Here is a 26,286-nt window from a genome sequence, read left to right as displayed (position 1 = left end):
TGCACGAACCCAGCATAATTTGAAAGTATACTTTACTAATAAAAATTAAATTTTTTGTCCGACTGTCGAGTTGCCCCAATATTTTTGTCCGACACTCTGATTTTTTGATTAAGAATATAATTACTTATAACCTACTAATGTTGTCGGAAAAATGGTTTTAAAGGTAAGGGTTGCACGAACCCAGTATTGTTTAAAAGACAGTTTATTAATAAAAATTAAATTTTTTGTCCGACTTTGGATTTGACCCAATATTTTTGTCGGACACTTAGATTTTTTGATTTAGAATATAACTACTTATAACCTGATACTTGTGTCGGAAATTTTTTTTAATTGGAAAAAAAAACTACAGAACGATGTTTGTCGTTGTTCAAGGAGTATGTAAGCAAATATCAGATCACAATTTTGCAAAAAATTATATTGCCTCGCAGATTTAAAATGCGTTTATCTCGAAAACGGTTGAGTTTAACGAGAAGAATATAGTAACCTTTTTTAAGTATAAATGTTAAGAGAATAAAAGTGTTGATTCAAAAGGTATGTAGAGTGAGAAATAAAACAATTGATCCTATTAAATGAGCGCTGAAAGGCGTATGTGGCGCCCTCTGGATAATATATCATTTTTGGTGGCAAATTTAGATTTATTGTCCCGAAAAACCCCTGCTTACCGAATTTCGTGTTATGATCCCATGCCTGTTAGGAAATATTCAAGAATAAATAAAATAAAAGTTTAACTTTATCACCTTGTATTTCGGTTATTATGAACTTTCGTACTAAGGTAAGTTAGCTTATATCGACCTACTTTAACCTCAGGAATCTAAGGTTAAGCTATGACCCATTCTTTACCAAACACCCTGTATATGTACACTCTGGACCAAAATTAATCAACCACCTTAAAAATGGGTTATTTTTGATGGTTTGTATTTTATAAACCTCTTGTCCGATTTAAGTGATTTTTTTTTTAACATTAGCGCCTTATTCTTTAGCAATATCCCTGTAGTAATATTGTCGGTACACACATAATTTTTATTGCAAAGCTAGTGTATGAATCAAACTGTGTTTTTTCTCAAAGTTCGCATCACCCCGTGGAATATTCTATCATCTATAAAATACTAAAATTAAAACCTAACTATAGCCTCATTCCTTCTCAACATTCAGTTTTTTCATTCATTCGTTTATGTTGGATAATAAAAAAGTTAAGGACTTTAAAAACTAGCCATGTTTTTCATAGACAAAGTGTGTTTTTAAATAAGTATGGCAATAAGGAGTAATTGTGCATGACAAAATAAAGTCAGTTTGCTTTACGAGAAAAACGTATGTCCACAAATGCATCGTTTCCGAGATAGGGGGTGTTGAAGTTTTTCTGACAAACTGACGATTTAATTATTGCTTTAAAACCAGTTGAGATATGCAAATGAAATTTGGTGAGTTTTAAGAAGTAGTTATTGCACATTTTTTAACTACAGTTAAGAATTTAATATTCACCATTGGCGCGCATACGGGTAATATGAGCCGAAAAATACGTAATTTAATATGAGGTCAAAAATGTATAAAAATTATTTTTTTTTAAATTGTACCAAAACGCCCCATTATTTTTGTCTGACAAGTGGGTCCAATATGCATTACACATGTAAAAAAACAGTACAAAATAAAAATAACATCTGTGGTAATAAATAAAAAATTTTCAGGAAATTGACATCTTCGGCGCGTCCGACTGCGCATATGCCCCGTGAAAATTGTCCGACAAGGTTACCACATTATTGTAAAAAGGTTTTATGGTAGATACCGTTAAAATTATCCATGTGGTAATAAATTTATTATTTTCATAAATTTTAAGTTATTTTTTGGGTGTAACTACAATGATATTATGCTAAAAATGATGGTGTATCGCATATTTAAAATGCGTTTATCTCGAAAACGGTTGAGTTTAGGAAGATGAAAGAAGTATACCTTTTTTAAGTAAAACTAATAGGAAAATAAAAATTTTAATGTCAAAATTATACAGAGTGAGGGATAAAAAAAATTGAACGTAATAAATGAGTGCTGAAAGGCATATGTGGCGCCCTCTGGGCAATGCATAATTTTTGGTAAGGAATTTAGATTTCTCGACTCAAGAAACCCCCAGATATAAAATTTCATGTTGTTATCTCATACCTATCAGGAAATATTCAATAATAAATAAAAAAAAAGTTTGATTTTGACACCCTGTATCTCGGCTATTATAAACTTTGTACTAAGGTAAGTTAGCTTAAATCGGCCTATTTTAACCTCAGGACCCTGAGGTTAAGCTATGGCCCATTCTTTACCAAACACCCTGTATGCATAAAAATTAGTTTTTCTTTTAATTGTACCAAAACGCCCCATTATTTTTGTCCGACAAGTGATCCAATATGCGTTACAAATGTAAAAGAACAGTACAAAATAAAAATGACATCTGTGGTAATAAATAAAAAATTTTCAGGAAATTGACATATTCGGCGCGTCCGACTGCGCATATGCCCCGTGAAAATTGTCCGACAAGGTTACCACATTATTGTAAAAAGGTTTTATGATAGATACCGTTAAAATTATCGATGTGGTAATAAATTTATTATTTTCATAAATTTGACATATTTAGCGTGTCCGACGCGTCATATGCCCCAATATTTTTGTCCGACAAAATTGTTTTCGTTGTTTATATGATAAAATCCATTGATTAAAATAGAATGACCAATGTGGTAATAAATTTTTTTCTTGCATAAAATTGACAACTTCGTCACCGCTTGACAGACAAACGCCCCACTACCATAATGCGCCAAGCTCAAAATTTGTCCGACTCCACCCAAATAACAAGTACAAAAAGTTTCAACGGTGTGGTCATAAATAATAATTGTATATGCGGGCCCAAGGCCTATAACATTCTTTTATAAATTCAATTTTCAGGTGTCAAGCAGATCCAGCTGCTTTGGCGAAATATATCATTGCATTGATAAAAAAGGACAAAACGGAAGATGAACTCAGAAAAAGTATGATTGAGCAGTTAGATGTTTTTCTTGAGGAAGGTAATTATTATGTATATAAGTTTTTAGTTTTAGTTGTTTAATCACAAAGAATTTAAACATTATTTTCTATATATTATAAAAGATCAGCAAACATCCAAAGCTATATAATTATATAATTGGAAACTGTTTTACTTATGATGAATTGATGGTTAGCACATTATGACAGTATATACAGTGAGAGGACGTTTGGGTTGGAATAGGTATATTTTCTCGAGAATGGGTGATTTTGGAGATGAATCCCGAAACAGGTCAATTTTTATTTTTAAACTACGATTTGGCACATATATATCATACTAGTGACGTCATCCACCTGAGCGTGATGACATAATTGATTATTTTTTTCAATGAGAATAGGGGTCATATGATAACTCATTCGGAAGGTTATTCAATTCTCTATTCAGTAATATAAACATTAACATAATTATTTATATAGGGTGTCCAAAAATTCTTTTTAAATTAAATTAATTGATACAAAAAGAAGAATGTATGTAATTTATTCAATTCAAAATTTATTTTACCGCTGTCGGAAAACAAAAAAAATGTTTATTTGAAAAATAAACATTGCTTTTCGCTTAAATTAAATGTTTACACTACCAAGAGGCAGGTGGGTGGCAGCTTTAACTTGAGTTTAAGGGCAGTCAAAGTCCAAATATTGAATTTTTTAAATTTTTTGGGGTTATGATTGAAAATTATTCCCTGAAATCTTCTAGTCCTGTCGCCAGGGGGGGTACAACGGCCTCCTTTATTCAGATGGACTTACCCAAGTTTTTTTCATGTATTTTGACCCGTAGAATACGAATTTTTTGGGTAACAGTTGATCCGGATGTCGATAAGGTTGTTATTGACCAAGAACTTGAGGAATTACATAACAGAGGTTTCTCACAAAACAAAACATTTTTTTGTATTTTTTGGGTCATTCTAAGTAAAAAATGTTCTAACAAGTTTTCCCGTAGGATGCTCAGTTTTCGAGATAAACGCGGTTGAACTTTCAAAAAATCGAAAAACTGCAATTTTTAAACCCGAATAACTTTTGATTAAAAAATAAAATAGCAATTCTGCTTAGCGCCTTTGAAAGTTCAAGTCAAATTATATCAGTTTTGATTATTTGCATTTTGCTAAAAATTTATTGTGTTATTGTTAAACAAAGCTACAAACACCTAGTGCGTGAGTGATGTTTTCTATGATTTCTCATTTAAAATCTAACGAGTAGGTAGAATAGGTACTAGTGCAATCGAGGCTATTTCTATGTAGCATGCGTTAAAATGCATGTAAAGGCACGGGAAACACTATGTGTTTATTCGCGGTGTGCAAGTACTTGGAAAGGGAAACGAGAAACGACCGTGCGCGAGTCGCGGAGAAATATTGCAACTATCTTAAATAATTCATATTGTCAATTGAAATTGTCAAATTGACGTATATTTCATACCTTCTGTCATTGACTCAGAAAAATTATATATTGCTCCACAATATTGATATGATATGCAATTATTATATAAAGGTAAATTTAATTAATTGTATTTTGCTTGCAGTACTGCATTTTAATAACGGATTTTATTTACTACATACAATTGTTTACGTTTGCTAAACATAACCTGCATCTTATTTTTTTCTTCTTATTATTTTTTTGGACTATGGTCTTGACAATTATCCAGCAACCAGGACTAATATAATTGGCCAATATAATTAAAAGTGCGAATAAAAGTACAGAGCGTAGAAATAGAGGTCACTTTGCCGAACTTGCACGGTCCCAATAGCTTTGTTAAACAATAAAAAAATAAATTTTTAGCAATGCAAATAATTAAAACCGATATAATTTGACTTAAACTTTCAAATGCGGTAAGCAGACTGGCTATTTTATTTTTTAATCAAAAGTTATTCGGGTTCAAAAATTGCAATTTTTCGATTTTTTGAAAGTTCAACCGCGGTTATCTCGAAAACTAGCCATCCTACGAAAAAAATTGTAGAAACATGTTTTGCTTAGAATGACCCAAAAAATACCAAAAAATGTTTTGTTTTGCGAGAGATCGCGGTTATGTAATTCCTCAAGTTCTTGGTCAATAACAATCTTATCGACATCCGGATCAACTGTTACCCAAAAAATTCGTATTCTACGGGTCAAAATACATGAAAAAAACTTGGGTAAGTCCATCTGAATAAAGGAGGCCGTTGTACACCCCCTGGCGACAGGACTATTCTCTTTCCAAGGATAATATAACACATATTATAAAATATCCATGGTTACAAAATTATTTGTTTTCTGAACGTCCGCACTCAACTTACCGTCTACTGGTAACTTTATAGCCTATTGAGTGTTTTATGTTTTTGCGATTTCCCGAATACATACTAGATTTTCAACTTTTGATGTCAAATATCTCTGGATCCTTAGATGATAGAAGTTTCAAATTTTTACAGTAGTTGTAGATAGATAATATCAAGTGCCGCGTAAAGTTTTGTTGAAAAATGTACAAAAACAAGTAAAATAAAAAATAAAATCTGATCTTTTGGGTTTTTTTGTAAGAGTTTTTAAAAAAATTTTAAATCAATGTTTCTGTCACTATAACTTTACAAAAATCTACGCGGCACTAAACAATACATCTAGTTTCAAAATAAAAAAATAGGTCTCTAAGTGCTTCGGTTACAGAGCTATGTGACATAATGTTAACATTGTTGGTAAATGGGACTTCAGGTGTCCTTAAGCGAAAAACAATATTTTTTTTGTCAAATAAACATCTTTTTCTGTTTTTTGACAGCAGTTAAATGTATTTTTAATTAAATAAATTTTGGACACCCTGTATAAATAATTATGTTAATGTTTATATTACTGAATAGAGAATTAAATAATCTTTCAAATGAGCTATCACACCTCTATTCTCATTAAAAAAAATGATCGACTATGTCATCACGCTCAGAAGGATGATTTCACTGGTATGATATAAATGCCAAAAAATCGTAATTTAAACATAAAAAATGACCTGTTTCGGGATTTATCTCCAAAATCACCCATTCTCGAGAAAATAAATTTATTCCAACATTTCCAACCTAAATGTCCTTACTGTATATTTTAAAAATTAGGTATGCTTGAATTTGTGTAGTGATATAATACTTATTATCAGGCCAGTCTACCCTGTAATAGGCTAGGAAATAATGTTACCAGATAGAGAAGTTTTACCTTAAATTTGGACATGCCAACATCTTGAAGGCAATTTTGATTTTAATAGTTATTAGGCAAGTTTGATAGTTATTCAGATATTGAATAACTATTATTACTATTCCTCTTTAAGAACTGGAACTAATTATTTTTCTAATTATACTGATTTATTTTTCAGACACTAAATCATTTGTGGACTTGGTGTTTCAAACACTAACCACCAAAGACTACTTAAATGTTCCAGTGATACCAAATACTAATCCACCTAATCCTAATACCATTAAAACAAATAGTAAAGAAGTACCCAAGGAGACCAAAATTATAGTACCACCTGGAGAACTCAGTCCTAAGGAAGCATTAAATGGAAACGCGAAAAAGGATCTGGAAGTTAAAAGGGATCTTGAAGCTAAAAGAGATAGGGAAGCTAGAAAAAATTCTGACGTGGTAAGTTGAAAACAACTTAAAACTAAGTTACATTTTAATTTATTTAATTTTTTTTTTACTTTCACGTCTTATATAGATACCCTTTTTACAAATACAATCAATTGAAAAACTTAAAAGTGCATATAATAATAGATCCTCTAGTCACTTCCATTGTAGACTGCACGCAAGGGTTGTTCGGACACCATTGCTGTCAATGCTAGAGACCTACTTGGTAAAAAAACACTCCTCAACCATGAATTTCCTGCCGGTCTGCCAGATTGAGACGCAACGTCAGCAAAGCATTCATCTGATCTCTCATTCAAGCACAATTCTCACGCATTTTTGCCCTTTCTCAATGCTACTGCGTTTAGGTCTGGATTCCGTGTACCAAAAAAAGTTGATTAATAGCAAGCTGAAAATTTGTTAATAGCTTAACGGTGTCTCGTCGGACAAACTTCGATGTATGGGAACACTGGAACAGGGGAAGTTTTAATTGTAGATCAGATTAAAAATTTGGAACGTCAGACTTCGAAAACGTCCCATGTGTAAGGAAATGTGTGATGTTAATGCCTTCTAGGTCCAAATTAATTAAAATTCTCTTTCTTGGTTCAGATGCATTATATTTACAATCATCTCCATCAATGACTAACCATAACAACGTGATTACATATAACGGTAACGACCTACCTTACATTAACTAAATACTGAGTACAATAATAATATCTATATCATGGGACATTCACTTTTATATAGAATAAACTATTTCAACATCACGCGCGGCCTCGGTCATGGGCGATCGCTTATATTATTTACATTGGTTATTAACTTTCAATAAAAACATCTTTTTGTACAGGGTGATATTATAATACTACATCTCTCCCCTTTGTTGAAATTACATATTTCTCTCCGTGTTTTAAAATAAAATATATACATCATCGCCTTTTAAGACCTTATATCACTTATATAGTTAAGGTCCTATATCGGCCGCTATAAGACACTTAAACAAAAATCCTATTATACACAAAAGTTCATATTTTCCCTTTACTAAATTGGTATTTTATAAAAACTAAAAATAATTGTTTATAAGTAACTGTCACTAAATCACGTACTATTCCTTCGTGTCTTTTAGTATTTTTTTCGTTTACTAATTCACTTTCGTAAAACAATGAATAAAACTTATCCTAATTTTTAACCTAGTCTTTAGTCTTTTTAGTGTACTACACTAATTTACGTCATATAAGCAGTGAATAATTATATAATATTTTGAATCTAACTAATAATATTTCCAAATTTAACTAAACTTAATATTACCTAAACTTCTTAGTAAAAATTTAAAGTTTTTTTTTTTTTTTTTTTTTTTTTTTTTTTTTTTTTTTTTTTTGTAAGCATTTATTAACAATCAGAATTACATATTCTATAAGCTAATTTGATAACAAGTACAATAACATATATATCAATGTATTATTGTACACTAAAATGGCGTTATGAGGTACATCACCCAGCGGTTTCACCTCAGTTTCAGCGAAGATCTATGGGCCATAATCTTCGCAATCTTCTGTTGTTTAGTGGCTGTAGTAATGGTAATATTAATTGGTTGGGGTGGTCTTCCAATTTCTCGTGATGTCTGTTGGCTCTTTCTTGAATTACTGTGCTGACTAACGGGATGTTTAGGTCTGTATGAAGGGTTTGGTTGGAAATGTACCACGGGGCATTTGCGATGGTGCGTAGAATTTTTGATTGAGTTCTTTGGATAATTTTTGTGTTTGATTTGCTGGCACAACTCCATAGTTCTATACCGTACGTCCATATTGGGACCGTGCAAGTTCGGCAAAGCGACCTCTATTTCTACGCTCTGTACTTTTATTCGCACTTTTAATTATATTGGCCAATTATATTAGTCCTGGTTGCTGGATAATTGTCAAGACCATAGTCCAAAAAAATAATAAGAAGAAAAAAATAAGATGCAGGTTATGTTTAGCAAACGTAAACAATTGTATGTAGTAAATAAAATCCGTTATTAAAATGCAGTATTGCAAGCAAAATACAATTAATTAAATTTACCTTTATATAATAATTGCATATCATATCAATATTGTGGAGCAATATATAATTTTTCTAAGTCAATGACAGAAGGTATGAAATATACGTCAATTTGACAATTTCAATTGACAATATGAATTATTTAAGATAGTTGCAATATTTCTCCGCGACTCGCGCACGGTCGTTTCTCGTTTCCCTTTCCAAGTACTTGCACACCGCGAATAGGTTTGATGACTGTTTTATAAATCAGCAGTTTGTTCTCAATTGAGAGTCGAGATTTTCTACCTATAAGCCAATTAATTTCTTTCACTCTCAACTCAATTTGTTTCTTCTTCTTTAAAATGTGTTGTTTCCAGTTTAATTTAGAAGCAAGATGAAGCCCCAGGTATTTGACGATGTTCTGTTGTGGTATGTTGACTTGATTAAGGCTAATATTTGGGCATTGGTCTTTCCTTAGTGTGAAAATTATATGTGTTGACTTAGTTTCGTTAGCTTTTATCTTCCATTTCTTTAACCACTGTCCAATTTGGTCTAGGTGTTCTTGAAGTTTTAATACTGCAGCTCTTGGATCCTCTTCAGTTGCAAATATTGCTGTGTCATCAGCGAAAGTTCCAATGGTGGTTTGTAGAGAGGTTGGTAAATCGGATGTGTACAGTACATAAAGAAGTGGACCCAATATACTACCTTGTGGGACTCCTGATTGAATTTTGTTACGGTTTGACAGTTCATCCTCCACTTTAGTTTCAAATTCTCTGTGATTTAGATATGATTTTAATAAGTCAAAGTATTTGTTGGGTAGGGATTTTTTGATTTTATAAAGTAATCCTGGGTGCCATACCTTATCAAATGCTTGGCTGATGTCCAGAAAGGCTGCTGTGCAATACTGTTTATTGTCCAAAGCTCTATTAATTACATTTGATATGCGATGGCATTGTTGCACTGTAGAATGACCTTGCCGGAATCCAAATTGGTGTTCTGGGATCCAGTTTTGGAATTCTAGGTCGCTCATAATTCTTTTAAGTAACAGCTTTTCAAGAAGTTTTGACATTATTGGCAGTAGACTTATTGGGCGGTATGATGAAACATCCGTTAAAGCTTTACCAGGTTTCGGTATCATAATTACTTGGGCAATTTTTAGTGATATAGGCCAATAATGAAGTCTTAAGATTGCATTTAATATGTACAATAACTTCATTATACCTTTTTTAGGAAGTTGTTTTAGCATTGTTGCTGTTATGAGATCAGTGCCTGGTGCCTTCTTTTCATTCAAATGATTAATTTCATCTTTGATCTCCTTCGGTGTAATTAAAGTTAGTCGCTCTCGTTGATTAATTGGTAAGGCTAGTTCCTGCTCTACTTCTTGTACTTGGTCATTGTCGTGTGGCTTGAAGACTTCAGTTAGATGTTCAGCAAATAAATCAGCTTTTTCTTTGTTGCTTTTTGCCCATGGTCCTGGTGGTAATGAGTTTTTCCGAATTGGAGGTGAAGTATTTATTGGTTTATTTTTGTTTTTGATTGGTTTCCAGATAAAGTTATCTTGACGCGAAAGGTTTGATACATAGTTTTCAAATGAGTTGTTTCTCATCTGTTCTAGAGCTGTTTTTAAGTTTCTTGTTTTGTTATTATAAATTGTCCTGTCGTCTGGTCTGTGAGTTCTTTGCCAAATTTATCTAGCTTTTCGTTTTTCTGCTACTAGTCTTTTTATTTCAAGAGGAATGTTGGTTGAAAATTTTTTTTGTCCAGGTTGAGGGGTAGACTGTTTGGCAGCATTTTGAAGTAAGTTGATTAGATTATTAGTTTCTGTTTCTATTTGTTCGGGAGTTTGCAATCTCACTAGTAGATTTACTTCCTGTTCTATGATTAGCCGGTATGTGTCCCAGTTTGTTTTGAAGTTATGCAGTCGAGGTGTTGGTTTTTTGATTATCACCGTTGTGCTAATTGTGGCAATTATGGGACTATGATCTGATGATAAATCAAAACTTGGTACTACATCTGTATATGATTGAGATATTCCGTTTGTAATAAAGAAATCCAATAGGTCTGGTGTTTTATTTGGATCGGTTGGCCAATATGTCGGTGATCTCGTCGATAGGAATGAGTAACTTTTATCCTGGATAACTTTTGCTAGCTCTCTGCCTTTGGTGGTTGTTAGGCGTGAACCCCATAGCGTATGTTTACAGTTGTAATCTCCACCTGCTATAAATTTTGGCCCTAGAGTTTCGAAAAAGGGTAGAAGATCTTCTTTTGTAAGTCTATGCCTGGGCGGACAATAAATTGCTGTGACAGTTATATCATATGGAAGAGTTTGTATTTTTATCGATGTTGCTTGAATGTGATTTGTTTCGTATTTTAGCATTTCATAATGTTTTATAGTTTCTCTTATCAATATGGCTGAACCTCCGTGGGCTGTACCATCTGGGTGATTTGTGTAATATAATTTATACTGAGGTATCTTGAAGTAGGTTCTGTCTGTAAAATGGGTTTCACTTACTAGTAGTATGTCAATGAAATTTTGTTCCAGAAATAGTTTTATATCTTCTTTATGATTAGGAAGACCATTGGCATTCCATTGGGCAATTCTTATGAACTTAGACATTGTTAGTTTACTTTATTTACTAGCATGGAAATCATGTTGAGCACCATACTGTTTTGTTGCATTAGCTGGTTAAATAAATTTTTAAACTCTTCTAGAAATTTGGTAAGTATACTCGCTGTATCTTCGTTATTGTTCTGATTATTTGCTGCAGCTTGAGCGTAACTTTCATACTGATTCTGAATCCTGGGTTGTGTATATATTCTGGGTTGTGTATGTATTTGATTTATTGCTGGATTTAATACGTTTCCTCTGTTATGATACCTGTTATTAATATTATAAATTTTTTGGGAATGTTCACATCCTTTATAATTTGCGGGGTGATCCCCACCACATAATGCACATTTTGCTGGAGTTTCTCTAGTCTTCTTACAAGTTGTGGTATTGTGGGCTCCTCCGCATTTGACGCATACAAATGGTTTATTGCAATATGACTTGGAGTGACCGTACGATTGGCATCTCATGCATTGTATTATGCGATTTTTGGTTGTTCGGGGAGGTTCAATTTCAATAACTCTATTCTGTAGCCCCCTTAAGTTATAAATATCTTTGTTATTTGCTGCCTATTTAAAAATAAATTTAAAGTTACTTTATTAATTCCTATTTCAGTCTTTTGGTTAATTATTATTCGTCCCTTCTTTTATAATACTTAATAATAAAAAAAATAATGTCTCTTGCTAGAATAAATATTAATAAATGTCTATTAGGATATAAAGTTTAAAGAAAATTTCTTTTCGGGTTCTTTTTTTCTAATACTAACACTAAGGTAACTAACACTGTAAGATATTGTCTATCCTTAATTCAAACACTTCCATTATTTTTCGCGAAAATTTAACCTGAATTCATTATCTACATTTAAAATTTAAGTCATTTATAATTTACGTTACTTTAGAGATTTCAAAAAAAATTCAAGCTTAATTCTTAAATATAATTCATTGATTAAATAGCTACTTATTTGATTAGTATCTTCTTAATTTTGCTTGTTTTCTGACAATTTTTATGTCTCTTCTTCCAATTTTCCTACATATTTTACTAAAAATTCTCTTTTTTTTCTCTTCTTCTTCTTGTCTGGTACTACAACTATATATTTCTTCATTTTTCTTCATATCATAGCACATCTACAGTGTACATAGTTCATCTTCATATAACAATCATTTGTCATTTAATCATCAATATATCATTTCATAATATAACACCATAATAATCACTTCCTTTACCTATCCTTGGTTCGACTAGTCAAAGTGGCTTTACTCGAGAGGACAGTTTCAATTTTTCTACATATTCCATATAACAATCATAATACTCAATGCTAGCCACGAAACCTCTGCATTTTATCTAAATAAAAGCGGGTATACCTTCGTTGCATAGATCAAATTCTTCTACATATTTCACAACCTCAATCTCTTGCTTTGAATCCGTTGTTTAATCACGAATAATCATGAATAAAATAGGTACCCTTCATAACACAGAGTGGGTCTCTAATAAGCTTTCAAGCTTCTATAAATCACTTAGTACCTTCCTAATTTGACAAGAGCAGTGGGTTTCTTATTGTCTCAAATTGCCTCATAATATTCAGCTTATAATATTGTTAGTTCTTCTTCTAATCTGTATAGTTCTTCTCCAAATTCCTTATCTCGACTCATCTGGTCGGTTCGTTAAAAATATGACACCTGCTTATACCAATGTTTGTCTTAAAGCTCTTATATCAACGTATGTCATCACTAATCATTAAAAAAAATCATTTATAATATATCATTTTTTATCACACAAAAAATTATTAATTCAGATTCAAAATTTAACACAAAATCGATGAAAATGTATCTAAAAGATCAATAATAAAACAACTGGCTAAAAATTCAATAATAGCATATGCAGAAGTTAAATAAAAATATTCAAAATCGGTTCATATTTCAAAATTCGATAGATATTCTTTAAAAAAATTCAAAAATAACCATACCAAAAAATCTAAATCGAATAGAAATTTTCAAATAAATTCAATAAAAATTCAAAATTCAATAAAACTCTTGCTATCGAGTTCCAATGTTCAAATATTCAATGTTCAATAATAATATATAAAGAACGAGGGAAGCATTTTTAATAAAGATAGACTAAATTTCTTACTTACATTTTAACACTTGTGTCTTTTTCACTGGGCTCCTGTTCGGTTCCTGGGTCCTGGTCCATTTTCCGCCGCTTTTTCCAATTTGTTGTTACCATCTTACTGCTCACAAAAGCCTATTTCGCAAAGGTCGCCATGTAAGGAAATGTGTGATGTTAATGCCTTCTATGGCCAAATTAATGAAAACTTGTGTTTAACCGTGTTTACATATAACGGTAACGACCTACCTTACATTAACTAAATTCTGAGTACAATAATAATATCTATATCATGGGACATTCACTTTTATATAGAATAAACTATTTCAACATCACGCGCGGCCTCGGTCATGGGCGATCGCTTATATTATTTACTTTGGTTATTAACTTTGAATAAAAACATCTTTTTGTACAGGGTGATATTATATATAATACTACACATGTATTTTGTCGGACAGAACTTCCAATTGATCTGTTTCCTTTTCAATAAACTCCCATGCAAAAATTAGACTGGTATTTATCACCAACCGGGTATTTTAATAAGTCCGACACGTAGAACATGTTAAATGACAGGAATTATGACAGGTGATAAATAGCAGTCTGATTTTTTGCCTGAGAGTTTAATGAAAGGGTAACAAATTAATTGGAAGTTCTGGTCGTCTTTGTTCATGTTCTATCTCGCCGCCTCCCATTCTACCTTATCTTTTTATTTGCTCCTGAGCATACTGCCTCACTTCGGGTCACCTTTCTTCCTGTTCCTTTCTCTCCAACGTTCTCTTCACATATCACTGAACTGCTCTCCACTTATCTGAAGACCTAAACATCTCTATCGGCTCCATTATTGATTGCACCCTACTTTCTAACTCTCTCTCTCAAGCAGGCTTCTCTCGGCTATTCATCTGTCACATACTAACAGAGGATGTGAGACAGTGTCTGATGTCACACAGTACAAGCATTTGTCACTTTCTGTTTTTCCAAATCTGTAAAGATATGCCCTGAAACCACCATGTCCTGTGAGCATCTTGCCTATGCCCCGGAGTCCATCCATCTTCTCAGATTAGGAATCAGTGACTTCGTCCACTGGGCCAGCCTTCTGATCTCGTCCTCTTCCTCTTGCCATACCGTAATGGATCTCTTCATTCCTTCTTTTTTTGAAACGTTCTCTTGATATATCTTCATTTCTTCTTTAGTATACCCTTCCCCTTTCCTTCACTAGCACTTGCAAGGGAATAAACCCAGTGAAAACTTCAATCATCTCGGCAGACATTGTTCTCTATGCACATGCCACCAAAACACATCCTTGGATGAAAGTTTTAGTTAGTTTGTCTAACCTTGTTTATGAAGACATCTCTTTCTCTTAGTTTTTTCCTTAACTCTTTCACAAGTTCACGATAGGGCTTATCTTTCAGTTTTGTGATGGCGTATCTTTCTTTGTTCTGTATATTTGCCTTCCTTTACATGCTTATCCAATATGTCAAAGAAAAAAAGTGATATTGTGCCGATGTGTGCTTTTGCTCTGGGGGTGGGTACCACCCCTTCTCGGGGGTGGAAATATTTAACCTCAAAATAACCTCGGAAATTGATAGATAGTTCAATTCTGAGTAAAAAATCTTATATATAGCCCGATCAAGGAACACAAAACTTTACAAAAACCTCAAAAAAATTAAAGGAAGGATGAAAATTTGGGAATAGGTAGTTGAAATTGTCTATTATTATATAAGAAAAAGTTTACAATTCTAAACCGTCTCCATTTTACAGAAATAGGGAAATAAGGGTTGGTTTTTCATTAAAAGTGCTGTATTTTAAAAATAATAAAATAATAAAATAAAATGTAACAGTGAAAAATAAAATAGTCATCAGAGGGATTTAACCTTAAAGATTGGTCTTTAAATTTTTTTTTAGATCTCGATTATTTTATGAGATATAGCCTATTTTTAATAAGGGTTGAAAACCAAAATTTTTTAAAACGGTCTTATTCGGTTAGTTTTGTATCAATTAATCTGAAAATTGGTGAACACACTATTTACAGATCTATTAAGGGCTTGAGGTTAACATTTTCCAAAAATTTACGGCCAGTGGAAAAATTTTGGAAATTTTTTTTTGAATTTTTGGAAAAAGAACTGAAACTTTGGTTTTTCTTGTAAGTATGTACTTACCTGAACGAATTACATGCGCGTGCACGTATCCTATATTATTTTGTTTTTGAATTAAGTTAATAATTTGAAAAACTATAATTTTAAAGTACATACTTGTATTAAGTTAATTATTTCAATATAAACCTATAAAATGAAAATATATCAAAATTTCTCAAAAAAATATTTCTTTTACTAAATATTTATTAGGTTTTCTAAAGTTCATTTAAAAATTAAATTAACTTAATTAAAAATAAATGTACTCTATTAAGAGGCTACATCAGCGCGTCAATATTTTTTTCGATAGTTCTCCGAACTTTCAACAGTGCGGCAACAGTGTGTCGGCAGTACTACAGCGTCAGTGACACTATACACTATACTATCAGAAACAAAGGCACATAATTGTGATAACAATAATTATTATACTCATAGACGCGCTAAATGTTGCCATGTCAGTCAAGTTCGATTTCTTGTTATAGATAATCGTTTTTTAGTAATTTCATTGTGACACAAAATCTAGACATGGGATAAAAAAGTTTGTTTGAAAAAACTGTATTTTTTTGTTCTTCTTAAAGCGGCACAGACTCGTTTTTTATATTTAATTTAATTTTAGAGTAATTTCTACATACTAACATGTTTCTTAAATTGGGCTCAGTACCACAATTCTTTACTATATTGCGAATATATGTGCCAGATATCTCTACAGAATATTCAAAATTAAAGTTGCAATCTTGGAACGCGTTTTTCGCTCGCTGATGTTGCCTCCTAAGTTATAAAGGATCAAATGAGTATGAAGTACTAAAATGATAAAAGGTGCAATGAAAAATCGTTTATTGTATATCGAACTGGATCGTCACTGTTTACATTTAATTAATTAATCTAAATTATTCAAAGTTCATTTTCATCTTCGTCTGATGTAAAATTTGTGTCTGAATCAACTTCATTTATAATAGAATCAACTGTAAAATCATAATTTTGGGTCTCTTGGCAGCTACCATCTAAACTATTATTACCAGTTTGACAACTTCCGCATGCAGCATGAAAACGTTTCTCCTTTTTTTTTTAATACATATTTTTGTCTATTTACATTCTAATTTCATCACAGTCCAAAAGCATTTTGTGTCTATCATCATTTCTTTCTTAACTTACACTTTTTAATGTTTCAATTCCACTTTGACAATTACAATTTTTCGTTATCACATTCTAAATGTTTTTCACAAATAAAACAAGAATTATTATTATTTGTTTCACTGTTCGCACTCATTGTAAATATTTACACAATTATTTTATAACAAACAGATCACTTTTATTGATAATAAGTTATAAATTCAAAAGACAGCCGAAAACGATAACAAAACATTGCAGCGTGAATATTTCTCCAATTTTTTAGGTTATGTTCGTCTACTCAGTCAACTGTGTTTAGGAAGCGCGCCGTTTTCTCTTGTAAGCAATTTTTTCACCTGTGTTTACGTGCCCCATATATTTTTATCTTTGCAATAGGCCTATTGTATATATATGTAATATGTTATTCAAGCCTTTTTTAATATGTTCCCATATTTTCATTTAAAAAAAAGGCTTTCAGAAAAGAATGGCATCGATTTTATTAAAACATGACATTTTTTTGTAGTTGTTTATAATAAGTGAGCCTTATTTAAAAAGTATTCTATGCATAAGAAAAATGGATATCGCTTTCGAAAGAGTACATTTTCAAGTACCTACAAGCATATTTTTAAAGTTTTTTATGAATTTTCAACAAAGATATTATTGATTGAAATCTTGAAAATTGGCTTAAAATAAAAATCAAAAAAATATCCATTTTTTATCGCCATACAAATTTTTATCCTTTAAAGTAACGTTGTGCAATTTTAAATCCAAATGTTAATTAGCCATCTTAAAACGTAAATCTAAAAGGAATTTTAATTTAAATGATTATGTAAATTTTTGTGACAAAAAATATGTGTTGCTCTCAAAACTTGTATTAGTATATTTTAAAACATATTTTTCTAAATTAAATAATTTGTAATTCACAATGAAAATATATTCACGTTAAAATTGATATTTTTCTAAAGGTATTGTGTTTTTTTCGTACATTTTATTGTTTGATAAATGCCCCAAATTATCGTTTTAAAAGTTAGTTAATTTTAAAATCTGACATTTTTGTTGCGCGCGCAATTCAAATAAGCGCCCCTGTTAAGTACTTTAAAAAGGGCTATAGGTTAGAAACGAATCAAGATGCAAACAAAGTTTTTAGTCAAAATGTTAGGATAAAAGTACCTTGATGATTTTTAAATAAAATTTTTTGTTATTATTGCCTTATTTTTCGAAATACAGCACTTTTAATGAAAAACCAACTCTTATTTCCCTATTTTTGTAAAATGGAGGGGGTGTAGAATTGTAAACTTTTTTTTATAAAATAATAGACAATTTCAACTACCTGTTCCCAAATTTTCATTCTTCCTTTATTTTTTTTGAGGTCAGATTGTTCTTTGATCGGGCTAATACGACTTTTTCGGTAAATTGATATTTAGCAAGTTATTCACGATCGAAATTGATGATTTCCTACATGAAAAATGCATGTTTTTGAGTGGATTTTGAAAAATATCTCTAAAATTATCCATTTTTACGAAAGAGTCATTATAATCAAAAAGAAACCTATTAAATTAGTGAATGGAGTGGTGTTCTTTAAATTATTATAGCAATAACACAACCTAAGTTACAGCCTACTTAAAATCGGGGTTTTTTCGAATTAACCTTGAATCAAACATTTTATCATTAAATAACGCAAGAAATAGAGATTTTTAGAAAAAAATTATGGAGACATCTTTTAAATATTTTACTGATACCTTTAAAAGGTGCTATGATAAAAGTGATTTGGATAAAAAATGGCTGAGTTATTACAAAAACAAAACGATTATGTCGTTGAAAAATCAAAAGAATAATTACTTAAATTGGTGAATTTTCCACAAAAATAAAAATTAACATTATTCCATACACAATTAGGTTTATTTATAGCCTGACTACGCGTTCTGAGATTTTAACCAGTTTAAAGTGTTTAGGTTTGAAAACAATTTCAATTTAGTATTAAATTATTTTTTAATATTTTATAAATGTTTTCCATTTTTCCAAAATTACTTGAAAACTAAAAGAAATCTGAAAAATATATATCAATACTAAAATGTAGTATTTTTTATACTAAAACTTATTCAGTTTTTTCAATGTCTCTATGGTAAACACTGAGTGAGATATTTATATTTTAAGTTTGCACGTAAGTGTGAGAAGCAGTTTTCTAAGATCTTTGAATCGCATGCTTTAAAAATCAAATACCTCCAGAAAGTCGAGCTTCTGAATACTTTTAGCACTTATAATTACCCATAAAATAAGCTTTGGAACAAAGAAATATCTTGAAAATTACAGAAGTTATCGTTAAAAAACTATATTGAAACTTATGTCGAATACTTTTTAAGCGTTGATATAAGTATTTTTTTTTTCATGAAAAAGGCGCATCGTATGAAAAAAAGGGAAGATATATTTTCTGTCATAAATTAAATAAGTAACTCAAAAATGCTTTTTAATTTGAAATACCTCAGTGAAGTACTATTTTTTTTTAATTCAGACTAGTACCCGTATGCGCGCCAATGGTGAATATAAAATTCTTAATAGTAAGTCTGTCAATAAATGCGTAATAACTACCTCTTAAAACCCACCAAATTTCATTTGCATATCTCAACCGGTTTTAGAGCAATCATTAAATCTTCACTTTGTAAGAGAAATCTCAACACCCCGTATCTTGGAACTTCATTAGCTACGACTCTGGTTCTACTAGGTCTCCAAACTTCATACATACACAGATTTTTTCAGTTTTTCATAATCTATATTTCTGCTCGGCACTATCCCCGACACATAATGGTAAAAGCGGCAACCGATTATGTATGTATGTATGTATGTATTTCTGCTCGGAATATTTTTTCGATAAAATAATTACTTTTTGAGTTATTTGCGAAAAACCGTTTAACAACGTGATTCTCTTGTTGAAAAATGAACATATTCACTCGCAAATAACTGAAAAGTATTGACTTAGTGAACAAACTTTATAGAACAAAAGTTGCTTAGAATTAGTCAGTTTATGCATTTCCGGACTTATTTTGGACCCATATTTTTTCACCCCCGAGAAGGGGCGAAACTCACCCCCAAGGCAAAAGTACACATCGGTACTATATCACTTTTTTTCCTTAACTTATTAGCTATGTGAATGCTAAATTTCATGTCAACCCAAGCGGTTGTTTAAAATTCACAGGTTTTGCAATATTTTACCGTGAGTGAATGATCTAATAAATCTATTTGTAGGGGTAATTTATAAGGGTTGAAAATATTAACTACTTAATAAACTAAATTGCAAACATAAAATAAAGTTTAGATCACTACAAAATACATCATTACCTAATTTAAAGTTACAAAATATTTTTTATACAAATTCTTATTTAGAGGGTAGTTTTTAAGGGTTTAAAAATAGTTATAAACTATAAAATACATTTCAATATGAGAGAAACAATCAAATTCCGGTATTTAACATACTATTTAACGTACCTACACATAATTTAGATTTAAATAACGCTTATATCGGCTGTTTTTAATTTTTGGTAAAAAAGGGTAGTTTTCACCCCTTAAAAATAAAAAGCACACATTGTAGTCATATCACTTTTGAAGAGAAGGATAAGATGAGCTTATTTGCAGAATTTCTTCTAAATCGGAGCGGTTCTTTAGAATTTAGAGGTCTTGCAATATTTTACCGTTAAGAACGTACTATTATGTTTACCAATTTATTTGATTGTACACCTTCATGTTTAATTAAACCTTGTTAATCTGATTTCCCTGCATAATATACACACACCGGCAAAATTAAAGGAACACCTTAAAAATGGGACATGTTTGATGTCTCGAATCTCCTAAACCAGTTGTCCAATTTGAGTGATTTTTTTAGTATGTTGTAGCCTTATTATTTAAGAATATCTGTGTAATAATATTGTTGCTAGACAGGTAAATGTCATTTTATACCGGGTGTAACAATCATACTGTGTTTTTTCCTTAAAGTTTGGAACACCCTGTGGAATATTCTAGCCTATATAAAATATTGAAATTAAAATTCAATTGTAGCCTTAGGTTTTCTTAACATTCTCGTTTTTTATTCATTTGCTTATGTTGGATAATAAAAAAGTTATGTAATTTAACAACTAGCCATCAATACAGGGTGCTTCTAAATAAATGCGACAAACTTTAAGGGGTAATTCTGCATTAAAAAAAATGACAGTTTACTTTATAAACATATGTCCGCAAATGCTTCGTTTCCGAGATACGGGACGTTAAATTTTTTCTTGCAAACTGACGATTTATTTATTGCTCTAAAATCGGTTGAGATATGCAATTGAAATTTGGTAGGTTTTTAGAGGTAGTTACTGCGCATTTTTTGACATACAATTAAGAATGTTATATTCACCATTGGCGTGCGTAAGGGCTATATTTAAAATGTTTATACCCATATGCACGCCAATAGTGAATGTAAAATTCTTAATTGTATGCCAAAAAATGCGCAATATCATCATCTTGGTGCTACAGCCCTTAGAGAGCCTCGACCTTCTCAAGCCTTCTACGCCATTCTGTTCTGTCCATACCATACTATACCATACCATACAAAAATGCGCAATAACTACCTCTTCAAACCTACCACATTTCATTTGCATATCTCAACCGGTTTTAGAGCAATAAATAAATCGTCAGTTTGCAAGAACAAATTCCAACATCCCATATCTCGTAAAAGAAGCATTTGCGGACATATGTTTATAAAGTAAACTGTCATTCTTTTTTCATGCAGAATTACCCCTTAAAGTTAACCCCCTCTGTGGCTCAGTGGTAAGAGCGCCTACCTTTGGATCGAAAGGTCCGAATGGTCGTGAGTTCGAATCTCACCAGGGTCAGACATTGTTTGTTTATTATAAATTAATAAATGAAAATAGTTTCTGTCCTTGTGGGATCGGTACTCACCGGAGGGACCGCAGACGTTCGGATACAATTAGCGTCTCTTTGCAAAGACAATGACGTCGACTTTGCAAAGTAACAAGACACTTACTCAACACACACACTACACATTACTCCCCTGAGTTAGTCATAAGTTATAGTATAAAAAATCATTATGAAATTGACTGGCCAGTTGGTGGTGAAAACCAGTGCCAATAAAACACAACACACACACACCCCTTAAAGTTTGTCGTACTTATTTAGAAACACCCTGTATTGATGAAGAGAATAGAATCCCCAGAAAATTGCTGAATGCAAGAATGCAGGGAAGAAGACCTCTTGGAAGACCTAAAAAGAGATGGGAAGACGAAGTCGATGAGGATGCCAGGAACTTCCTGGGAACGCGTTCATGGAAAAGAACAGCGGTAAATCGAAATGATTGGAGAAGCTTGTTGAAGGAGGCCAAGGCTCGATTTGGGCTGTAGTGCCATTGGATGGATGGATGTATTGATGAAGAACATGGCTAGTTGTTAAAGTACCCAACTTTTTTATTATCCAACATAAGCAAATGAATTAAAAAAGATAATGTTAAAAAACCTAGGGGTACAATTGAATTTTAATTTAAATATTTTATATAGGCTAGAATACTCCACAGGGTGTTTCAAACTTTTAAGAAAAAAATCCGGTATGATTGCTACACCCGGTATAAAATGACATTTACCTGTCTAGCAACTATATTATTATAGCGATATTGTTAAAGAATAAGGCTATAACATATTAAAAAAATCACTAAATCAACAGGTTTAGGAAATTCGAGACATCAAATATGACCAATTTTGTGGGGTGCCCGTTTTCTCTGACGTGTAGGGTATCTTGTGGACATCATCATCAGGTCGCACCCATTCTTTTACATCATAGTCTATCGCCTCTTCACAGCCAAGAATATTTTGCACAAGGTGCACCGTGTCACCGATATTCTTAAATAATAAGGCTACAACATACTAAAAAAATCACTCAAATCGGACAACTGGTTTAGGAGATTCGAGACATCAAACATGCCCCATTTTTAAGGTGTTCCTTCAATTTTGCCGGTGTGTTTAGTATCATTACAGTATCATTACAATATATAGTAATTATTTTTGCTATTCATGATATCTTTTATCATCCTATCTTGTACAGGAGAGGGAGGAGCGCCCGGTTCGTAGACGTTCTCCTATCCGCCACCCATCTCTTCCTAGGAATCGAACACGATCTCGATCAAGATCGTGGGACAGATCAAAAAGATCTAGATCCAGGGAGAAATCTAGAGAGCGTAACGAAAGAGAACGAGAACAACATAGGATAGACAGAGAAAAAAGAGAGCGGCCGGAGAGACCACGAATATGGAGAAATAAATCACCCCCTAGAAGATATGATAGAAGAAGATTGTCTCGAACCCCTTCGCCTATAAGAGCCAGATCGAGATCTAGGAGTCCTAGACATACACATAGGAGTAGGTAAGTACATATTATGTAATTTGAATATCTATAAGAGGTTCTAGTCATATTGGATTAAATTGCTTCATTGAGCAACTTTTTATTATTTTGATCTGTATTTTTAGTAATATTCTGTGTAGTTTAGGCACCAGCTAGGTTACCGTGGCCTTTTCAATTCTGATAGATAAACCTAAGTATTTCGTATTTTTGGCTGCCGATTACGAATTTCGAGGGTGGATTTCGATCCGAGTGGTCAAAAAATGTTACAAATTGTTTATAAGGATCTAGCTCAGTGTTTCCCAACGTGGGGCCCACCCCTCACAGGGGGGCAATTTGATTGTTAAGGGGGGCAATTCGAATATGGGCTCGACATGATTTTAACCCTTACGATATGGGCCATTTAAATGCAATGCTAGATTTTTGTGAAAAACATTTAAGTCTCTAATAACTGCTCATACTTCAGGTAATAATCTTATTCTTGAGGCGAGTTATCAAATATCTTTATTCATCACTATCTTTATATCTTTATTTCACAATATGGGAGAGAATTTAATAAAAACGTCAATATCAGCATTTCTTCAAACGGTTCTTGAAAAAGATGACAAAAATGTAAAAACTACGCCACTCAGTAACAATATTGTTACCAGAAGAATCGACGAAATGGGTGAAGATTTTAAAAAACAACTTGTTGAAAAGCTGAAAACAATAAATTTCTTAGTACAAACGGAGAAATCAAATTTGAGATTCAGTGAGGCAGTATTGATAACTTACGTAAGATATATTGAGACAGGGCAATTTGTTGAAGAAATGTTGTTCTGTAAAAGCTTAGAAAGCACCATAAAGAAAAATATAAAATATTGTGCTGCTGATGATGCTCCTAATAATATGGGAAATTGGACCAGAAGAATGCTTACTTAAAATTGACGAAAGATGCGAATCCATAAACGATTCTTGTGCATTGTGTTATTCATAGGAAAAACTTGATAGCTAAAAACATCTCGCCTGTTCTATATGAAGTACGAGTACATACATACTACATTCGGTAAAAAAATGTGTTAATGCTATTAAATCTAATGCCAACTGTGAGCATCTCTTCAAGCTATTTTGTGAAGAACAAAATGAAGACCACTTGAGACTTTTACTTAAGATGGCTACTTAAGATGCTTGAAAATATTTGCGGAACTGTTTGATACCCTTTGAAAAAGTTTGAACAGTTTCATTGACTCCAAAAATGTGAAGTAATATTGCCCGCTTTACTTGTTATTGTCATTCATCTGCATATTCTATCGGCTGATTTTTCAGAAAGATTTTCTGATTTAAAATAATTTGATTTTCCAACAAGAATGATGCAGCCAATGTTAGTGGATTTGTCTGATATATCAAATATGCAGTATCTAGAAAAACTTATAAAATTGCAAATGATGAATCAGTTAAAACTTTATTTAATATAAAAGGAACGATGGCATGTGTAAAGAAATGTTGAAGGGTTGGCACTCATTTATCCCTTATAGTCCTTATTTTGAATAATTACTACTTCATCTGCTACAATATACTTTATTTACAAGTCTTTGATGAAGTGTATTATAAACAATAATATTAAATCAGCCAAACCATGTCGCAATTTTACGTACAATAATATAATTGATTCCTCATATGTTTTGTCGTCTATTTTATATTTAATTGTTACTCACAACAACACGTCTCTAAGTTCACCTGCGGTCAATGTCACTCCAATAGTACACATCTCATAAGGTTATTTAAAATGAACTTAAAACATATTATTCTATACAGAGTGTCCTACTTATATTACACATGGTTTTGTGGGAAAATAGAAATCGAATACCCAAATTCAACCAAATGTCCAAGAAAACTATGGCTATCCTTTTCATCTTCATATTTAGTTGAATGTAGATTTAGTGCTGTAAATGATTTACTGGTAAAAAAGAAATCAGCTGAGTATACCACAATTTTGGCACTTGAGACCGAAACTAACCAAATTGGAACCTAATATAAAATATCTGTGGATCAAGAATCAAGAGCAGAGATCTCACTAAATTGAAAGAAGAAATTAATATAGAAAAATCTATGTTAAAATTGTTTGAAATCTGAATTTGAGTTTATCATTATATGTTTTGAAAATTTACTTAACTGTTTCGTTAACAATTTCCTAGTGATTTTTTCCTAAAACCCATCATTTAATCTTCTAAGTGAACAATTTAATTTCTTAATATTCAAAATTATGTATGTTACATGGGGGGGGGGGCATAAAATTTTTTGAAATTGCTAAGGTGGGACATGGCACAAAAAGGTTGGGAAACACTGACTAGCTCGTAAACTAAAAGGGATAAAAAAATAATTTTTCAAATAAAATTTGTTCCTTAATAAAAAAAAAAAAGAAAATGGCGTTTACAAAACTTAAATCCAAAAATTAGTGCATAATGCAAATTGCAACATAACTATTTTTCGAAGCTTTTTCGATCGCAACTCGGTTTCTACACATGCAAATAAGCTTTACAAAGTCTCATTTTAAAACTTAATAGATTTTCAAACAAAGTTTGTTAAATTACTTTTTCTTTTTTAGGATTAAAGTTCGAAGTTATAATTTTCTTAATCCATTGGTACATTAATTTGTTTTATAAGGGTTTTAAGCAAATTTGATCGAATTCTTTTGCAGCGTCAGCTTTGCATATAAAACAAGCATATAAAACAAATATAGTATTAATAAATAAGAACAACTTTCTTTAAGTTATATTTCTGAAAACTTAGTTTTTCACGTTTGTTTTTTTTCATTTAGTACAAAAAAATCATCGAAGAAAAAGTAAATAGAATGAAAGGTGATATTAAAGAATTATATTATAATAAAATCGTAAATGAAAAATGTAGATAACGTATAGTCAACTATTTTTAATGGGAATAAACCACAATTTTACCAAAAAAATGATTTTTTGAAATACTAAGTAGTATTTTGTATTTTGACAACGAAACCCGATTTGGGCTTCGAAACGTTAATAAATTCATTTTTTTGGTAAAATTTGGAAGCCCAAATCGGGTTTCGTTGTCAAAATACAAAATACTGCTTAGTATTTTGTATTTTGACAACGAAACCCGATTTGGGCTTCGAAACGTTAATAAAATCATTTTTTTGGTAAAATTGTGGCTTATTCCCATTAAAAATAGTTGACTATAAAAATGCCACAAGGAAATAGCTTCAGAACAACATTAGATAACGTATATTATATCAAATATAAATTTTGCTGTGAGCCGATCTTGCTATTAATATATCTATATCTTTGCCAAAAATAAACCTACGAACATTTTCCAAAGGTTAAAATGT

At 31.6% G+C, this 26,286-nt stretch overlaps 1 protein-coding gene across 7 annotated transcripts in view; it reads left to right on the top strand.

Moving 5' to 3' along the window:
- LOC126880180 (RNA-binding protein 26) overlaps positions 1-26,286 on the top strand; it is a 153,439-nt gene that overhangs the window by 15,441 nt on the left and 111,712 nt on the right. For all 7 annotated transcript variants that reach the window (XM_050643953.1, XM_050643952.1, XM_050643950.1 and 4 more), the window contains exons 2-4: positions 2,917-3,035; positions 6,362-6,627; positions 22,657-22,973. In XM_050643953.1, coding sequence (XP_050499910.1) covers positions 2,917-3,035; positions 6,362-6,627; positions 22,657-22,973 — 702 coding nt within the window. The remainder of the gene's footprint in view (positions 1-2,916; positions 3,036-6,361; positions 6,628-22,656; positions 22,974-26,286) is intronic.

The sequence above is a fragment of the Diabrotica virgifera genome, chromosome 2 (genome assembly GCF_917563875.1).
Source record: "Diabrotica virgifera virgifera chromosome 2, PGI_DIABVI_V3a".
Lineage (NCBI taxonomy): Eukaryota > Metazoa > Arthropoda > Insecta > Coleoptera > Chrysomelidae > Diabrotica > Diabrotica virgifera.
The sequence above is the reverse complement of the archived record's forward strand: the minus strand, read 5'-3'. Positions and strand labels throughout refer to the sequence as shown.